This window comes from Rhinatrema bivittatum, chromosome 1, assembly GCF_901001135.1.
Source record: "Rhinatrema bivittatum chromosome 1, aRhiBiv1.1, whole genome shotgun sequence".
Classification (NCBI taxonomy): Eukaryota; Metazoa; Chordata; class Amphibia; order Gymnophiona; family Rhinatrematidae; genus Rhinatrema; species Rhinatrema bivittatum.
The window spans coordinates 85687991-85703876 of record NC_042615.1 but is presented as its reverse complement, the minus strand read 5'-3'; the positions used below and the strand labels follow the sequence as shown (position 1 = coordinate 85703876).

Genomic DNA, 15886 nt, shown 5'->3' with positions numbered 1-15886 from the left:
TAGCTGCTCCTTTCAGTTTTTTTCTAACAATTTTTCTCATTTTATCAAAGTTTCCCTTTTGAAAGTTTAGCACGAGAGCTTTGGATTTGCACACTGTTCCTTTTCCAGTCATTAAATCAAATCTGATCATATTATGATCACTATTGCCAAGCGGCCCCACCACCGTTACCTCTCTCACCAAGTCCTGTGCTCCACTGAGAATTAGATCTAAAATTGCTCCCTCTCTCGTCGGTTCCTGAACCATTTGCTCCATAAAGCTATCATTTATTCCATCCAGGAACGTTATCTCTCTAGCGTGACCCGATGATACATTTACCCAGTCTATATTGGGGTAATTGAAGTCTCCCATTATTACTGCACTACCAATTTGGTTGGCTTCCCTAATTTCTCTTAGCATTTCACTGTCCATCTCACCATCTTGACCAGGTGGACGGTAGTATACCCCTATCACTGTAGTCTTCCCTGATACACAAGGGATTTCTACCCAGAAAATTTCTACCCAGAAAATGTCATGCTGCCTCTATCGCTCCATGGTGAGAACGCACCTTGAATACTGTATACAATTCTGGTCGCCGCATCTCAAAAAAAGATATAATTGCGATGGAGAAGGTACAGAGAAGGACTACCAAAATAAGGACAATGGAACAGCTCCCCTATGAGGAAAGACTAAAGGGGTAAGGACTTTTCAGCTTGCAGAAGAGATGGCTGAGGGGGGATATGATAGGGGTTTAAAATCATGAGAGATCTAGAACGGGTAGATGTGAATCTGTTATTTACTCTTTCGGATAATAGAAAGTCTAGGGGGGCACTATGAAGTTAGCATGGGGCACATTTAAAACTAATCGGAGAAAGTTCTTTTTTACTCAATGCACAATTAAACTCTGGAATTTGTTGCCAAAAGATGTGGTTAGTGCAGTTAGTATAGCTGTGTTTAAAAAAGGATTGGATAAGTTCTTGGAGGAGAAGTCCATTACCTGCTATTAAGTTCACTTAGATAATAACCACCGCTACTACTAGCAACTGTAACATGGAATAGACTTAGTTTTTGGATACTTGCCAGGTTCTTATGGCCTGGATTGGCCACTGTTGGAAACAGGATGCTGGGCTTGATGGACCCTTTGTCTGACCCAGAATGGCATGTTCTTATGGGAAGGATTAAAGAGTAGCTTCCTGTCATACCCAATAAAAGAGGTCAGACAATTCCTGCCCAGACTGATTACGAAAGATCAGTCTTCTGCTGGCTCTGTGACACCTTCTCAACACTTTTTGAAAACTACTGGTTTAGACCATGCCCTTATTAATTTCGTTACCATCTTTGTTCACTACCTCTTCTGTGATGGTATTCAATGCATCCCTCATCCTTTTCATGAAAGAATACTTCCAGACTCTGGTCCTGGCATACCCCCTTGGAACTTCATATTGTGAGCCCTTCTTCTATAATTTTCTTTCCAATGAAAGAAGGACATAACATAAGAAAATCGCCATGGTGGTTCAGACCAAAAGGTCCATCAAGCCCAGCATTCTGTTTCCAACAGAGGCCAAACCAGGCCACAAGAACCTGGCAATTACCCAAACACTAAGAAGATCCCATGCTACTGATGCAATTAATAGCAGTGGCTATTCCCTAAGTAAAATTGATTAATGGTCATTAATGGACTTCTCCTCCAAGAACTTATCCAAACTTTTTTTGAACCCAGCTACACTAACTGCACTAACCACATCCTCTGGCAACAAATTCCAGAGCTTTGTGTGTTGAGTGAAAAAGAGTTTTCTCCAATTAGTCTTAAATGTGCTACTTGCTTACTTCATGGAATGCCTCCTCATCCTATTATTCGAAGGTGTAAATAACAGAGTCACATCTACTCATTCAAGACCTCTCATGATCTTAAAGGCCCTCTATCATATCCCCCCTCAGCCGTCTCTTCTCCAAGCTGAACAGCCCTAACTTCTTCAGCCTTTCCTCATAGGGGAGCTGTTCCATCCCCTTTATCATTTTGGTTGCCTCTCTCTGTACCTTCTCCATTGCAACTATATCTTTGAGATGTGGCGACCAGAACTGTAAACAGTATTCAAGGTGTGCTCTCACCATGGAGCAATAGAGGCATTACGACATTTTCCGTTTTATTAACCATTCCCTTCCTAATAATTCTTAACATTCTGTTTGCTTTTGACTACTGCAGCACACTGAGCCAACGGTTTTTAAAGTATTACCCACTATGATGCCTAGATCTTTTTCCTGGGTGGAAGCTCCTAATATGGAACCCAACATCATGTAACTACTTCAAAGGTTATTTTTCCCTATATGCAACACCTTGCACTTGTCCATATTAAATTTCATCTGCCATTTGGATGCCCAATCTTCCAGTCTTGCAAGGTCCTCCTGTAATCACAGTCTGCTTGTGATTTAACTACTCTGAATAATTTTGTATCATCCGCAAATTTGATTACCTCATTCATTGTATTCCTTTCCAGATCATATTTCTATATAGAAAAGCACCGGTCCAAGTACAGATCCCTGAGGCACTCCACTGTTTACTCTTTTCCACTGAGAAAATTGACCATTTAATCCTACTGTTTCCTGTCTTTTAACCAGTTTGTAATCCATGAAAGGACATTGCCTCCTATCCCATGACTAATTTTCTTAGAAACCTCTCATGGACTGTCAGCTTTCTGAAAATCCAAATACACTACATCTACCAGTTCACCTTTATCCACATGTTTATTAACCCTTCAAAAAAAAAAAAAAAATAGATTTGTTAGGCAAGACTTCCCTTGGGTAAATCCATGTTGAGTGTGTTCCATTAAACCATGTCTTTCTATATGCTCTACAATTTTTATCTTGAGAATAGTTTCCACTATTTTTCCCGGCACTGAAGCCAGGCTCACTGGTTTATAGTTACCTGGATTGCCCCTGGAGCCTTTTTTAACTATTGGGGTTACATTGGCCACCCTCCAATCTTCAGGTACAGTGGATGATTTTAATAGGTTACAAATTTTAACTAATAGATCAGAAATTTCATTTGAGTTCCTTCAGTACCCTAGGATGCATGCCATCTGGTCCAGGTGATTTGCTACTTTTTAGCTTGTCAATCTGGCCTACTATAACTTCCAGGTTTACAGTGATTTTGTTCAGTTCATCTGACTCATCACCCCTGAAAACCATCTCCGGAACTGGTATCTCCCCAACATGCTCATTAGTAAACATGGAAGCAAATAATTTATTCAGTCTTTCTGCAATGGCCTTATCTTCTGTAAGAGCCCCTTTAACCCCTCTGTCATCTAATGGTCCAACTGACTCCCTCACAGGTTTCTTGCTTCGGATATATTTAAAAAAGTTTATGAGTTTTTGCCTCTATGGCCAACTTCATTTCAAATTCTCTCTTCGCCTGTCTTATCAATGTTTTACACTTTACTTGACAATGCTTATGTTCTATCCTGTTTTCTTCAGATGGATCCTTCTTCCAATTTTTGAAGGATTTTTTTTGGCTAAAATAGCCCCTTTCACTTCACCTTTTAACCATGACAGTAATAGTTTTACCTTCCTTCCACCTTTCTTAATAAGTGGAATACATGTGGACAGCACCTCTAGGATTGCATTTTTAAACAATGTCCAAGCCTGTTGAACACAACTTTTGCAGCCGCACCTTTCAGTTTTTTTCTAACTATTTTCCTCATGTTATCAAAGTTTCCCTTTTGAAAGTTTAGTGTTAGAGCTGCAGATTACTTATTGTCCCCCTTCCAGTTATTAGTTTAAATTTGATCATGTTATGATTGCTATTGCCAAGTGGCCCCACCACTCTTACCTCTTACCAAATCCTGCATTCCACTAAGAATTAAATCTAAGATAGCTCCCTCTCTTTTTGGTTCCTGAACCAACTGCTCCATGAAGCAATCATTTATTACATCCAGGAACTTTGTCTCTAGCAAGTCCTGATGTTACATTTACCCAGTCAATATTAGGGCAACTGAAATCTCCCATTATTGCACTGCCAAATTGGTTTGCTTCCTTGATTTCTCTTAGCATTTCATCATCTGTCTGGATGGTAGTATAATCCTATCACTATACTCTTACCCAACACATGGGATTTCTACCCATATAGATTCTACTGAGCATTTAATGTCTTGTATGATCTTTATCCTGTTGGACTCAATACCCTCCTGGACATAAAGTGCCACAGCCCCACCAAGTTGATCCTCCCTATCATTGTGATATAATTTGTACCCTGATATAGTACTGTCCCATTGGTTATCCTCCTTCCACCAAGTCTCTGTGATGCCAATTATGTCAATCTCATCATTTGCTGCTATACACTAACTCTCCCCATCTTACTTCTTAGACATCTGGCATTGTCATATAGACATTTCGAAGTGTGTTTGTTTTAACAACCTGCTTTTCAGTTGTTTGGGATAATTCGGATTAGCTTTGGTGATTTTTTACATATAGGCATATGAACTAAGTTTGCTTTTAATGGAACCTCTGTTGGGATGCCTTAACTGTTTCATTAGTATCCTTCAAGGATACATTTCTCCGAACCATGCACTGCTGAGTGACTGTTGGCTTTCCCCCTTGTCAAAAGCTGCTCTATCTCCTTTTTGAAAGTTAGTGCCAGCAGCTTGGTTCCACTCTGGTTAAGGTAGAGCCCATTCTTTCGGTAAAGTCTCCCCTTTCCCCAAAAGTTTCCCCCATTTCCTTACAAAGCTGAATCCCTCTTCGCTGCACCATCATCTCATCCATGCATTGAAACTGGAGCTCTCCCTGCCTCTGGGAACTTGCACGTGGAACAGAAAGCATTTCAGAGAATGCCACCTTGGAGGTTCTGGACTTCAGCTTCCTACCTAAAATCCTAAGTTTGGCTTCCAGAACCTCTCTCCCACATTTTCCTATGTCGTTGGTGCCCAAATGTACCACGACAGCCGGCTCCTCCCCAGCACACTGTCTATAGTCCTATCTAAGTGAAGCATGAGGTCTGCCACCTTTGCACCAGGCAGGCAAGTTACCAGGCGGTCCTCACGTCCACCAGCCACCCTGCTATCTACATTTCTAATAATCAAATCACCAACTATGATGGCTGGCCTAACCCTTCCCTCCTGGGCAGTAGCCCTGGGATACTTGACCTCAGTGTGAGAGGACAATTCATCACCTGGAGAGCAGGTCCTTGCTACAGGATCACTTCCTGCTACACATAGGTGATTCCTGTGCATTTTTATCACCCTTTAGGTATTAAAAATGTCTCATAACCCTGTCTCTCCTCTCAAGTATACATTTTTAAGTCTTTCAATCTCATAAGTTTTGCTACAGGCCTCTCAGACAATTCAATCCTGTCTTTATCCTTTGAGATTTGGTCTCCAGAACTGAATACAATACTTTAGATGAGGCCTCACCAACAACCTAAACAGTAACATCACATCCTTTTTACTGCCGTTACATCTCTATGGAGCCCAGCATCCCTTTGATCTTAACTATCACCTTCTCATATTACTTCACCATCTTCAGATCCGACATCATCCAAATGTTTCTCCCAGTCCATACACAAAAAAAAAAAAAAAAAAAAAAAAAAAAAAAAAAAAAAACACACCTCACCTCTCATGTACAATTCCTTTGGATTTCTGCAACCCAAATGCAGGTCACTGCCCTTCGTCACTGAAACCCAACTGTCAAACTTTTGACACCTCCAAATTTTTAATCACTTTTCACGCTCTACTTAAGTGTCCCCACTGCTGCAGGTCTTAGTATCAGCTGTAAAACAAACCCCCCCCCCCCACACACACACACACTTATTTCTAACCCTTCCACAATACAATCACTCACATTTCCATTTACAACTACTAGCTGTCAACCAATTTCTGATCCATTCCACTACTTGGGACCCCATTCCCAGGCTTTTCAATTCCTTCATGAGTCTGTGTGGATCAAAAGCTTTGATGAAATCCAGATAAAAAATCAAGTATCCTTCCTTGATTCAATTCTCTAGTCACCTAATCAGTCAGATTTGTCAGACAATCTGATAAAAACCATGTTCTCAGATCATGCAACCCAGGCTCCTTGTGGGAAATCTTTGAAAGGAGGAAGTTAGATTGCAGAAGAATATTTATTACAATAAAGCAGAGAATAATTACTGATATATTAGAGTAATTTGATATAAGGCCTGTAAGTTCTGAGAACAAATGACATCATTAGCCTGCGTGTAACAAAAAAACAAGTCCTGAGATCAGATATATTGAAAGAGCAGTTTCAAAAAGGCTAACTGTGCAGATGTCTGAGGAAAACAAGACTGTAGCTTCCTGGCCACACCTAGCTGTTCACAGATGAGATAGCAGACAATTGGGGCCTCAAAGAACTCATAGGGAGTGGCCCAGAGAAAAGGTCAGAAGAATTAACTTAAAGACCTACTGCAAGTTAACAGCTTGAAGTGAGGAAAACAGCTCAGAGGAAAAGCAGTTTCTACCATAAGCTTGCTGGGCAGACTGGATGGACCATTTGGTCCTTTTCTGCCATCATTTCTATTTGGTGTTACTATGTATATTTCAGGCATAAAAAAAAACCCAAAAAAAAACAACTTACCTCAACATCATCTGAACATGTAGATATTTCCTTAGTCAGTCTGCTATCCACTTCTCTTAGTTTTTTCAGGTTACTAAAAAACATCAGCTGTGGGAAGAAGAAAATTAACAAGCCAAATTAAGTACACTAAATGTAACCCTTAAGAGGCTAGAATACAGTTATTTCAAGCACAGATTTTAGTTCAATTTAGCAATAGATAGCAAAAAACATACAGCCCACAAAAAATCATAAATTATATTTTCTTGAATGGGCAAATTTCTAGAGAAAAAGCTGTTGTGTTATGATTTTATGCAAGACTTGGCATGAAAAGCATTATTTCATTTAACTTAAAGCTTGCTTCAGAAACTTAATTTCCTTGATAAACCCTGGTCTCTTGGTGATATAGGAAAAATGTCTCATTAGAAGTGATGGGTTTAATGTTTGCTGATAGGTTATTTTCACCTTGGGACTGATCCCTGGCAAACTTGAGTCACCATGCAGTAGTAGAGCCTCCAATCTATTTCCATATCTGTATATAATACCCTTGGTTTACCAACGTCTATCACTAGGAATGGAAGGATGTACATGTGCACCCTTACTACACTTACAGCTATAGCACATGGAGTTTTAATTGTGAATATTTTAATTTGTAACCAAACAGATTGTGAAAAAGGAGACCATCATCCCCTCAAGCTCATACCAGCATTGTCAGAGTAACAATGGCTCTTCTTTACAGAAGAGTCTCCAATATTTTCTGTTTTTTTAAATATATATTTATTGCACATAAACCAATGTCCATTATCAAAAATACTTCTTTGCAACAATTCGAAACTTGATACAGGCCTAGTGTTTGTCAAATTTCTGAATAACCCTCCAGCATGCCCTATTGTATCTAGAAATAAGATTGATATTGAATACCTTAGTTGTGTTTTTGGACTTTTTTTTGAAAGTGGAAATGATTAAAATGCAATCTGTGCTGAGAGTTAACTGTACAGGTAATGTTCCCAGTTAATATTGGTCACTATGGATATTGAACCTTTACACAAATGTATCTCAAGACAGTATTAAAAATTTTAGGGCATGTCCTCAACATATTCCTACAGATTTTGTACTGAAAGTGGCTAAATTAGTATTGAAACATTTGGATTTGGAGCTAAAATTTTTAAAAATATATTCATGGCTAATGGAAGAAACATCTTTATGGTTTTCCTACATTTGTGTATGGTCTAGGATACATTGTTTTTCATTTGGACTTCTATTGTAGCAGATTTACAGAATTCAATGGATAAATACTAGGAATCCAATTTTGATTCACTATGTAGTTTGTCATCTTATATTTCATTTCTGGATATACATATAAACATTAAGCTGGAGCAATTTTATACATACCCTGTTTCCCCGAAAATAAGACAGTGTCTTATATTAATTTTTGGTACCAACGATGCACTAGGCCTTATTTTCAGGGGATGTCTAATACCGTTGAGCTGCTGGCTGCCCCTGCGTCAGCCATGCCTCACCAGTGTGCTGTCAGAGAGAGGTAAGAGTGTGCAGCATTCATGGTAGTCAGCTTGGGCTGACTCTGCTGCTTTTGAACCTCTGCACACTGCTTGGAAGGGGTCCCCCGACTGGTACTGCCACCATCCCCAGATGTCTGTAATCTTGCTGCCACTGTCACTGCTGCCACTTGGCTATTGGGGAGGCGCCGATTGCTGCTACTGACACTGAAGCCCATTCTGCTGCCTCCTCTGTGCAGGCCCCGTGGGCTTCCACTTCCTCCATGCTGATCTCGTACATTGTGAGATCTGCATAGAGAAAGTGCTATTCTTGCACATTCCCAAAGATCACATGTGCCAATCACTAAAAAGTAATTTTTATTTTTTTTTTTACCTTTGCTGGCTGATGTTAGTTTTCTAATTGGTTGGTCACAGCCTTTTTTTTTTTCCATCTTCCCTTTCTTATTTTTTTGCCAATTCCTTTTATATTGTCCTTTTTTCTTCCGTATTTCTTTTCTCTCCATCTTCTTCCCTCAAACACAGTCAGGTTCTCATTCTCACATGCATTTCTCTCACACACACACAGTCTCTCACTGGCTCATGCTGTCTGACGCTCACACACACAGGCTCTCTCTCACTCCCACATGCTGTCTTGCTCAAGCATAGGCTCTCACCGTCACACGCTGTCTCTCTCACACACACACACACAGAGGCTCTCACATGCTGCCTCTGCAAACATTCAGATCCTCACTCTCACACACAATCTCTCAACTCATCTCATACACGCACGCACCCTCTACAGACCCTCAGCCTCTCTCTCACCTCTGGGCCTCCTCTTCGCGGGTCGCCGCAGGATCGGCTCTGCAGCGGCCCTGAACTTCTCGGGCCTCTTCCTCTTCTTGGGCCGCTGCGACTTGGGATTCGCAGCAGCCCGCGGCGGCTCCTCTTCTTCACGCGCTGATGCTCTTTCTCCTTCCTGCCCATGCGGCTCTGGCAACGTTTACTTCCGGGGCCGCACAGGCAGGAAGGAGAAAGAGCATCAGTGCATTTGAACGCGATCTTTTTCTTCGGGCAAGGAGGCTCAGCGGCCGCATGAGCCTCCTTGCGCCTGGGCGCATCGGCTCCCCTCCGGATACCACTGCTCGCATCTGCTCCTAATACTTTGGAAACTTTATTTTAAAAAAATAAATAAATAAATAAAAAATGACGTCACAGGATTGACCGGCCCACCGGGGGAAGCCTGATCCCCCGATAGGTCAATCCGCCCCTGTTTACAAGGGATGTCTTACTTTCGGGGGAGGTCTTATATTTAAGAATTCGGCTAAATCCCTACTAGGTCTTATTTTTGGGGGATGTCTTATTTTCGGGGAAACACGGTACGTGTTTTGCAAACCTGCTGAAAAATAAGTTGTTTCATAGTTTGCATCCCAGACCCCTGAAGATTAAATTTCCATTAAGCCATGTTTTTCATATACATGATTATATGACAGTTCAGGAATTTAAACACTAAGTCTGGATATTGTGAGGACATCCATGTTGCAAAAATCTAAGATGTCTATTAGGGCAGCATACTAGGATCATGACGTTATGTTACAATATAATCCATTGAATCAGCAAACTAGGGATGTGTGTTGTAATATACAAATAAATCATTAACTATTATGTGAATGTTGCATAAATTAGCAATTGTTAATTCAGCATTTCAAAAACCCACCTTGACTGTATATTTGAGGGGAATCAATATAAAGTAAGTTTGCTCACTATAAATTGTGTTTTCTGAAGATAGCATAAAATAGCAATTACATGTTGATTCATCCAGAAACACTGAACAGACTTCTCTCCAAGCTAGTAGAGCTTTGAGTTCTAAGCATGTGAGGAAGCTCCTAAATGGACATTGCCTCGTTAAATCTCCTCAGTCTACATCATAGCTAAATTTAGCTAGGTAGCTGACTCTCCAGGGAGGTGGGTGGGTATTCCATAGCTAATTCATCCTGCTATCTGCAGAAAATACTGTTTATAACAAGGGAATGTGATTTCCATCAATAAGCAGTGTGGATTGGCAATTATATGTGGGAAGTCCTAAGCTGAGAGTTGCAGAGGAGTGATTGCTGAAAAAGCAATCCTCCATTACTGTCAGTCCTTGAAAGGTTGTCCGAACAGCAATGGGATGTAAAGGTGTGACCTGATCACCAAGTTGTACCTTTGCAAACGTCCAAGGGGCATTTCTTTAAATTGAGCAGCAGTAGAAGCCACAGCTCTGACTTGATGAGTTTTGACAGTCGGATCTGCAATCCCATTAAGATGCAGCAGTCTTGAATGCTTTTCCTGGCAGATGAAATTTAATGTGAATAAGTGCAAGGTGATGCATATAGGGAAAAATAACCCATGCTATATAGTTACACAATGTTAAGTTCCATATTAGGTGCTACTACCCAAGAAAGATCTAGGGATCATAGTGGATAACACACTGAAATCATCGGTTCAGTGTGCTGCGGCAGTCAAAAAAGCAAACAATACTGGGAATTAGAAAGGGAATGGTGAATAAAATGGAAAAATGTCAATGCTTCTGTATCACTCCATGGTGAGACTGCACCTTGAATACTGTGTGCAATTCTGGTCACTGCATCTCAAGGGGGATATTGTTGCAATGGAGAAGGTACAGAGAAGACTAGGGGGCACTCCATGAAGTTAGCATGTGGCACATTTAAAACTAAATCGAAGAAAGTTCTTTTTTACTCAACGCACAATTAAACTCTGGAATTTGTTGCCAGAGGATGTGGTTAGTGCAGTTAGTATAGCTGTGTTTAAAAAAGGATTGGATAAGTTCTTGGAGGAGAAGTCCATTACCTGCTATTAAGTTGACTAAGAAAATAGCCACTGCTATTAGCAACGGTAACATGGAATAGACAGTTTTTGGGTTCTTGCCAGGTTCTTATGGCTTGGATTGGCCACTGTTGGAGACAGGATGCTGGGCTTGATGTACCCTTGGTCTGACCCAGTATCACATGTTCTTATCCAAGTAGACAATGTATGTTTGGCAATTGTGATGTCAAGTCTGTTAGAGTCATATACAATGAATAAATACAAAGCCTGGCTATGTAGCTGAGTTTCTCTGATAGTAAATGAAGAATCTTATCTAAGGTATCAGGGGCTCTCCCCTTTATGAAAATGTGGTCTCTGAAAAACGGTAGATACAGAAAGCTAAGGCAAAATTTGTTAGAAATTGGGTGAGTGGGAAGGACTACTTGATCATGGAAGAATCATGTGTAATGGACACTAGCTTGGTGCTTGACTCTTATAGCTGAGGTAACTGATGAGGAATGCTACTTTCAAGGTCAGGAACTTAAAAATCCATCTTTAGTGGAATCAAATGCAAGCACCATTGACATATGACTTGAGAAAATAACTGCTCTGGCTGTTGCACATTGAAAGGTGAGTAGTTTGAGTATGAGCAATCTCATAGCATACATGCAATCCCTTGCCAGAAATATTCTTCTGCATAGAGTCTATCCATGCACCAAATGATTTCATCCTTTAAGTACTAAATTTGATTTCTCAAAATTGAGACGAGAAGCCCAAGTTTTGTAGAAGACCGACTATTTTCTGAGGAAAGCAATCCATATTCTGTAGAGCTTGCTGTGATTAGGCAATTGTACAGGTACAGGAAAACTTGAATCCCTTGTGATATGGGTGGGCAGCTACCTCTGCAAGGCAGTTGGTAAAGACTCTTGGAGCTGCCAATAGGGTAAATGGAAGGACTTTGTACTAGTTATATAAAGAATCCACCTTGAAGTGAAGATATCCCTTCTTCCCATTGGTTCTGAGTATATGCATCCTTGAGACTGAGTGCATGCATCCATGTAAAGGAGAACCACTGGTAAAACCATATTGTCTCAGATCTTGCAATCAATTGGATTCCAAAAATTGCACTATCCCCTTGTTTTAGCAGCAATTCCATTAGTATGGTCAGAAACATCTTGAAATGGGTTAGAAGGTATACTGTATAACTCTGCTCAATGTGAGTGTTTACTAACCCAGAACCCCAGTGACAATGAAGACAAACTTGGTGGGGGAGTCTTCCAGTTGACTCAGAGGGGAAAAACCCTGGTCAACCACCTCTGACTTGACTCTGCTGCCACTGAGTAGAAAGATGAACCCCATATTAAAGGTCTGATGTGTTCACCTTGATGGGTGATATTTGGATTCCAGTCTGAAGCATCACTGCAGCAATGCTGTAAAGGAGTGGCTGGATTATTCTTTCCATGCCATGAAGAGTAGAGATATTTCTCACTGGACCAGCAGTCTGGTCAAATGACTGAAGTGTTCTGACCTGGTGCAAGTGGAGGAATATGTTCTTCAGGGATATGCTACCTTAGAAATTTCTCTTTTCTTGGAAGCAAGCAACAGCATGGAGTCTAATCAAAAACCCTCCACTATCAACTTAGAAGAAATGAGGCCTATGGGACTGAAAGGGAAAGAGGTGATTACCCTTCGCCAGCTGGCCTAAACTGGTTTGTACATCACTGTAGGTAATGCAATTATTGTTGTCTTGTATCAGCTGCATCAAAGTGATAAATTTTGAATGGGCAACCACTTATTTTTGCACTGTACATCAATGGACCTTTAGGATGCCAAGTCAGTGCATCAATGCATGCAGTGTACCTATGGGCTGAGTGTATGAGAGGAACTCATCTAGACACAGAAGACACTGTACTGCAGGAGGAAGATTTAACTGGCTTCTGAGAAATGTATGCAGTACACCCTGGAGCCTAGAGAACACAGGACATCGGTTGACAAGCACAAGTCTGCAGAGATATAAGGTTTAGCACTGCTGCAGACCAAAATCTGCCTCATCTTTCAGCTTCACAGAGATTTGTATCCATTCTGCTGAAGCACTACTGAATTCAGTTTCTGGCATGGGTATCTTCCCAACATCTTCTGAATGAATTATTTGCTTCAGTGTTAATTGTTCCATAATTGCCTTATTTTCCCTAAGTGCTTCTTTAACCCCTTGATCATCGTAACAGCTCAACTTACTCAGGCTTCCTGCTTTGGATATATTTAAAGAGAAAAAAAAAGTTGAGCCTTTTTTTTTTTTACTCCGGTCAGCTTCTTTTCAGATTTTTAATCCACAATGTTTTCCATCTAACTTGCCAATCCTTTTCCTATTTTCCACAAATTGATCCTTATTAACTTTTTTCCCCCCCAAAAAAAATTGTAAGACTAAAATAGCTTCTTTCACCTCACCTTTAGCTGGCAGTTTGGTCTTCATTCTACTTTGAATGCATAGAATACATCTGGACTGGGCATCTAAGATGGTATTTTTAAACAATGACCACACCTAATGTAAACTCAACCTTTGTAGTTGCACCTTTCAGGGGTTTGTTTTTTCTATTTTCCACATTTTAAGTTTCCCTTTGGAAAGTTAAATACTAGAGCTATAGGTTTACTTAGTATCCTTAATCTACCTTATAAATGGCCTGTGACCGACGGCCCGCAAATGCGCAGTAGAGACCAGCTCTACCGCGCATGTGCGGGCGAGCACGTCGCTCTGAGGCAGCTTCAGAAAGAAAAAAAAATGGCGGCGTCCAGTGGCAGCAGCGGCGGTACCGGCAGCGGGCGGCGGCGGCGGTAGCGAGCGGCGGCGGTAGCGAGCGGCGGCGGTAGCGAGCGGCGGCGAGGGAGGGAGAAGAGAGAGAGAGGGAGGGACGGACTGAGTGGGAGGGAGGGACGGAGAGAGAGAGTGGGAGGGAGTGACTGAGTGAGAGGGAGGGATTGAGTGAGGGGGAGGGACTGAGTGAGAGGGAGGGAGTGGGACTGAGGGAGGGAGTGGGACTGAGGGAGAGTGAGTGGGACTGAGTGAGTGAGAGGGAGGGGGGAGGGAGTGACTGAGTGGGAGGGAGGGATTGAGTGAGGGGGAGGGACTGAGGGAGGGAGTGGGGACTGAGTGAGAGTGGGACTGAGTGAGAGGGAGGGAGTGAGTGAGACTGAGTGGGAGGGAGGGACTGAGTGATAGGAGAGGGAGGGTGGGGAGGGAGAAAGAGGGGGAGGTGAGAGACAGAGGGATGTAGCCCGTTTTAACGGGCTTAACGGCTTGTTAATTATAACCAAAGTTGATTATACTATGTCATTGTTGCCGAGTGGCTCCACCTGTTACTTCTCGTGCCAAATCTAGTATTCCACAAAGAATTGGGCTAAAATGGCTCCACCTCTCGTCAGTTCCCATACCATGTCTTATCTAGAAAAGTTACCTCCCTAGCATATCCTATTACATTTACCCAGTCAATATTGAGGTAACTGAAATCTCACATTGTTACTATGCTACAAAATTAGCATTTCATAGTCAATCTGTTCATTTTGGTCATGTGGATTGCAGTATACTCCCCACCATTATACCTTCTCCATCACACAGAATTTCTACCAATAAGGATTCTATTATGCATTTAGTCTCCTGTCAGATCTTTATCATGTTGGACACTATGCCATCCCCTCTCCCCCAAGTTGATCCACTCATTACAACATGATTTATAACCTTGTATAGTACTATCCCATTGTTATCCTTCCACCGGATCAAGATGCCAATTAGATCTCTTCATTCAGTGCTATACATTCTAACCTCCCATTTCACTTTTTTAATTTCTGGTTTTAGCATACAGACATTGGTGTAGACATTTCAAAGTATTTTTTCATTGGTATCAGTTTATCACTTGACAGGGTTATTTTGGAATCTTTTAAATCAGGTGGATCTTTACTTATAATGGCCTACTATTGCTTCTGCAGAAAGACTAACTCCATTTTAGTATGCTTTGAAGATATCTCTGATCCATGCGCTGCTGGACTACTGCCAACGTTCCAATATTCTAGTTTAAAAGCTGCTCTCCTTTTAAAGGTGTCCTCCATGTGGACAGGAAGCATGTCAGACTACTACCATAGAAGTTCTGACTTATTTATTTAAAATCTTTTCTATATAGTCGTTAAGCGGGTGCCATCACAACAGTTCACAATAGGGCACAAAAACTGTTGTATAACGTGTCTAGAATTCTAACTCTTAATTAAACAGGTGCCATCAAAAATACTGTAACATGATATAATAAATACTATTTGGTGAGTGTTATAAGTCCAGTTTCTTACTCAGCTATAAGAATGGTGTTACTTAACTCTAGCTCTTTGTTTAAAATAAAAAGAAGAATTTAGAATATAAAAGAGAAGACACACTTTAAGAAAGGTGTGTGTGTGGGAGTTTGCCTGACTGCAACTAACATTTCCCTGGGTTCTACTCTCAAGTCTCTTTGTGGTATGCTTGCTTGAATAGCCATGTTTTAAAATGTTCTCTGAAGGTTTTGCTGTCTCTTTCCAATCTGATTTCCACTGGCATGGTGTTCCATATTATAGGTCCTGCTAGGCATAGGGCCCTGTCCCTTACTTGTGTTTATCTGGCCGTCTTGACTGACGGAATAGTTAGCAGTGCTTTGTTTGCTGATCTTAGATTTCTGTGGGGGGTATGTACGCGGAGGGCTCTGTTCAGCCACTCTGTTTTTTCGTCATGTATTTATGCACCATTCATAAATTAAGTTTTGTATTGTATTCTTTGTTCAATGGGTAACCAGTGTAATTCTATTAAGGCTTCAGTGATATGGTCTCTTACTTTTCCCAGTTAAAATCCTTGCCACTGTGTTTTGTAGTATCTGTAATGGTCTTATTGTGGTGTATGGCAGGCCCAGTAGGAGGGCATTACAATAGTCTGTACTGGAAAAAGACTGAGTGGAAGTTGGTGGGCATTAGTAGTGGTTTTAGTTTAAGAGTCAAAAGTTTGGTGTATCCTTCTCTTTGAGATATGTTTCATACTTAGTTC

The 15886-nt window shown here is 41.1% G+C and overlaps 1 protein-coding gene across 3 annotated transcripts in view; it reads right to left on the bottom strand.

Annotated features, from left to right (window-relative positions):
* Window positions 1–15886, bottom strand: part of LOC115073676 (tripartite motif-containing protein 59-like) — a 112289-nt gene that overhangs the window by 79713 nt on the left and 16690 nt on the right. For all 3 annotated transcript variants that reach the window (XM_029572505.1, XM_029572328.1, XM_029572413.1), the window contains exon 2: window positions 6563–6649. In XM_029572505.1, the coding sequence (XP_029428365.1) occupies window positions 6563–6649 (87 nt within the window). The remainder of the gene's footprint in view (window positions 1–6562; window positions 6650–15886) is intronic.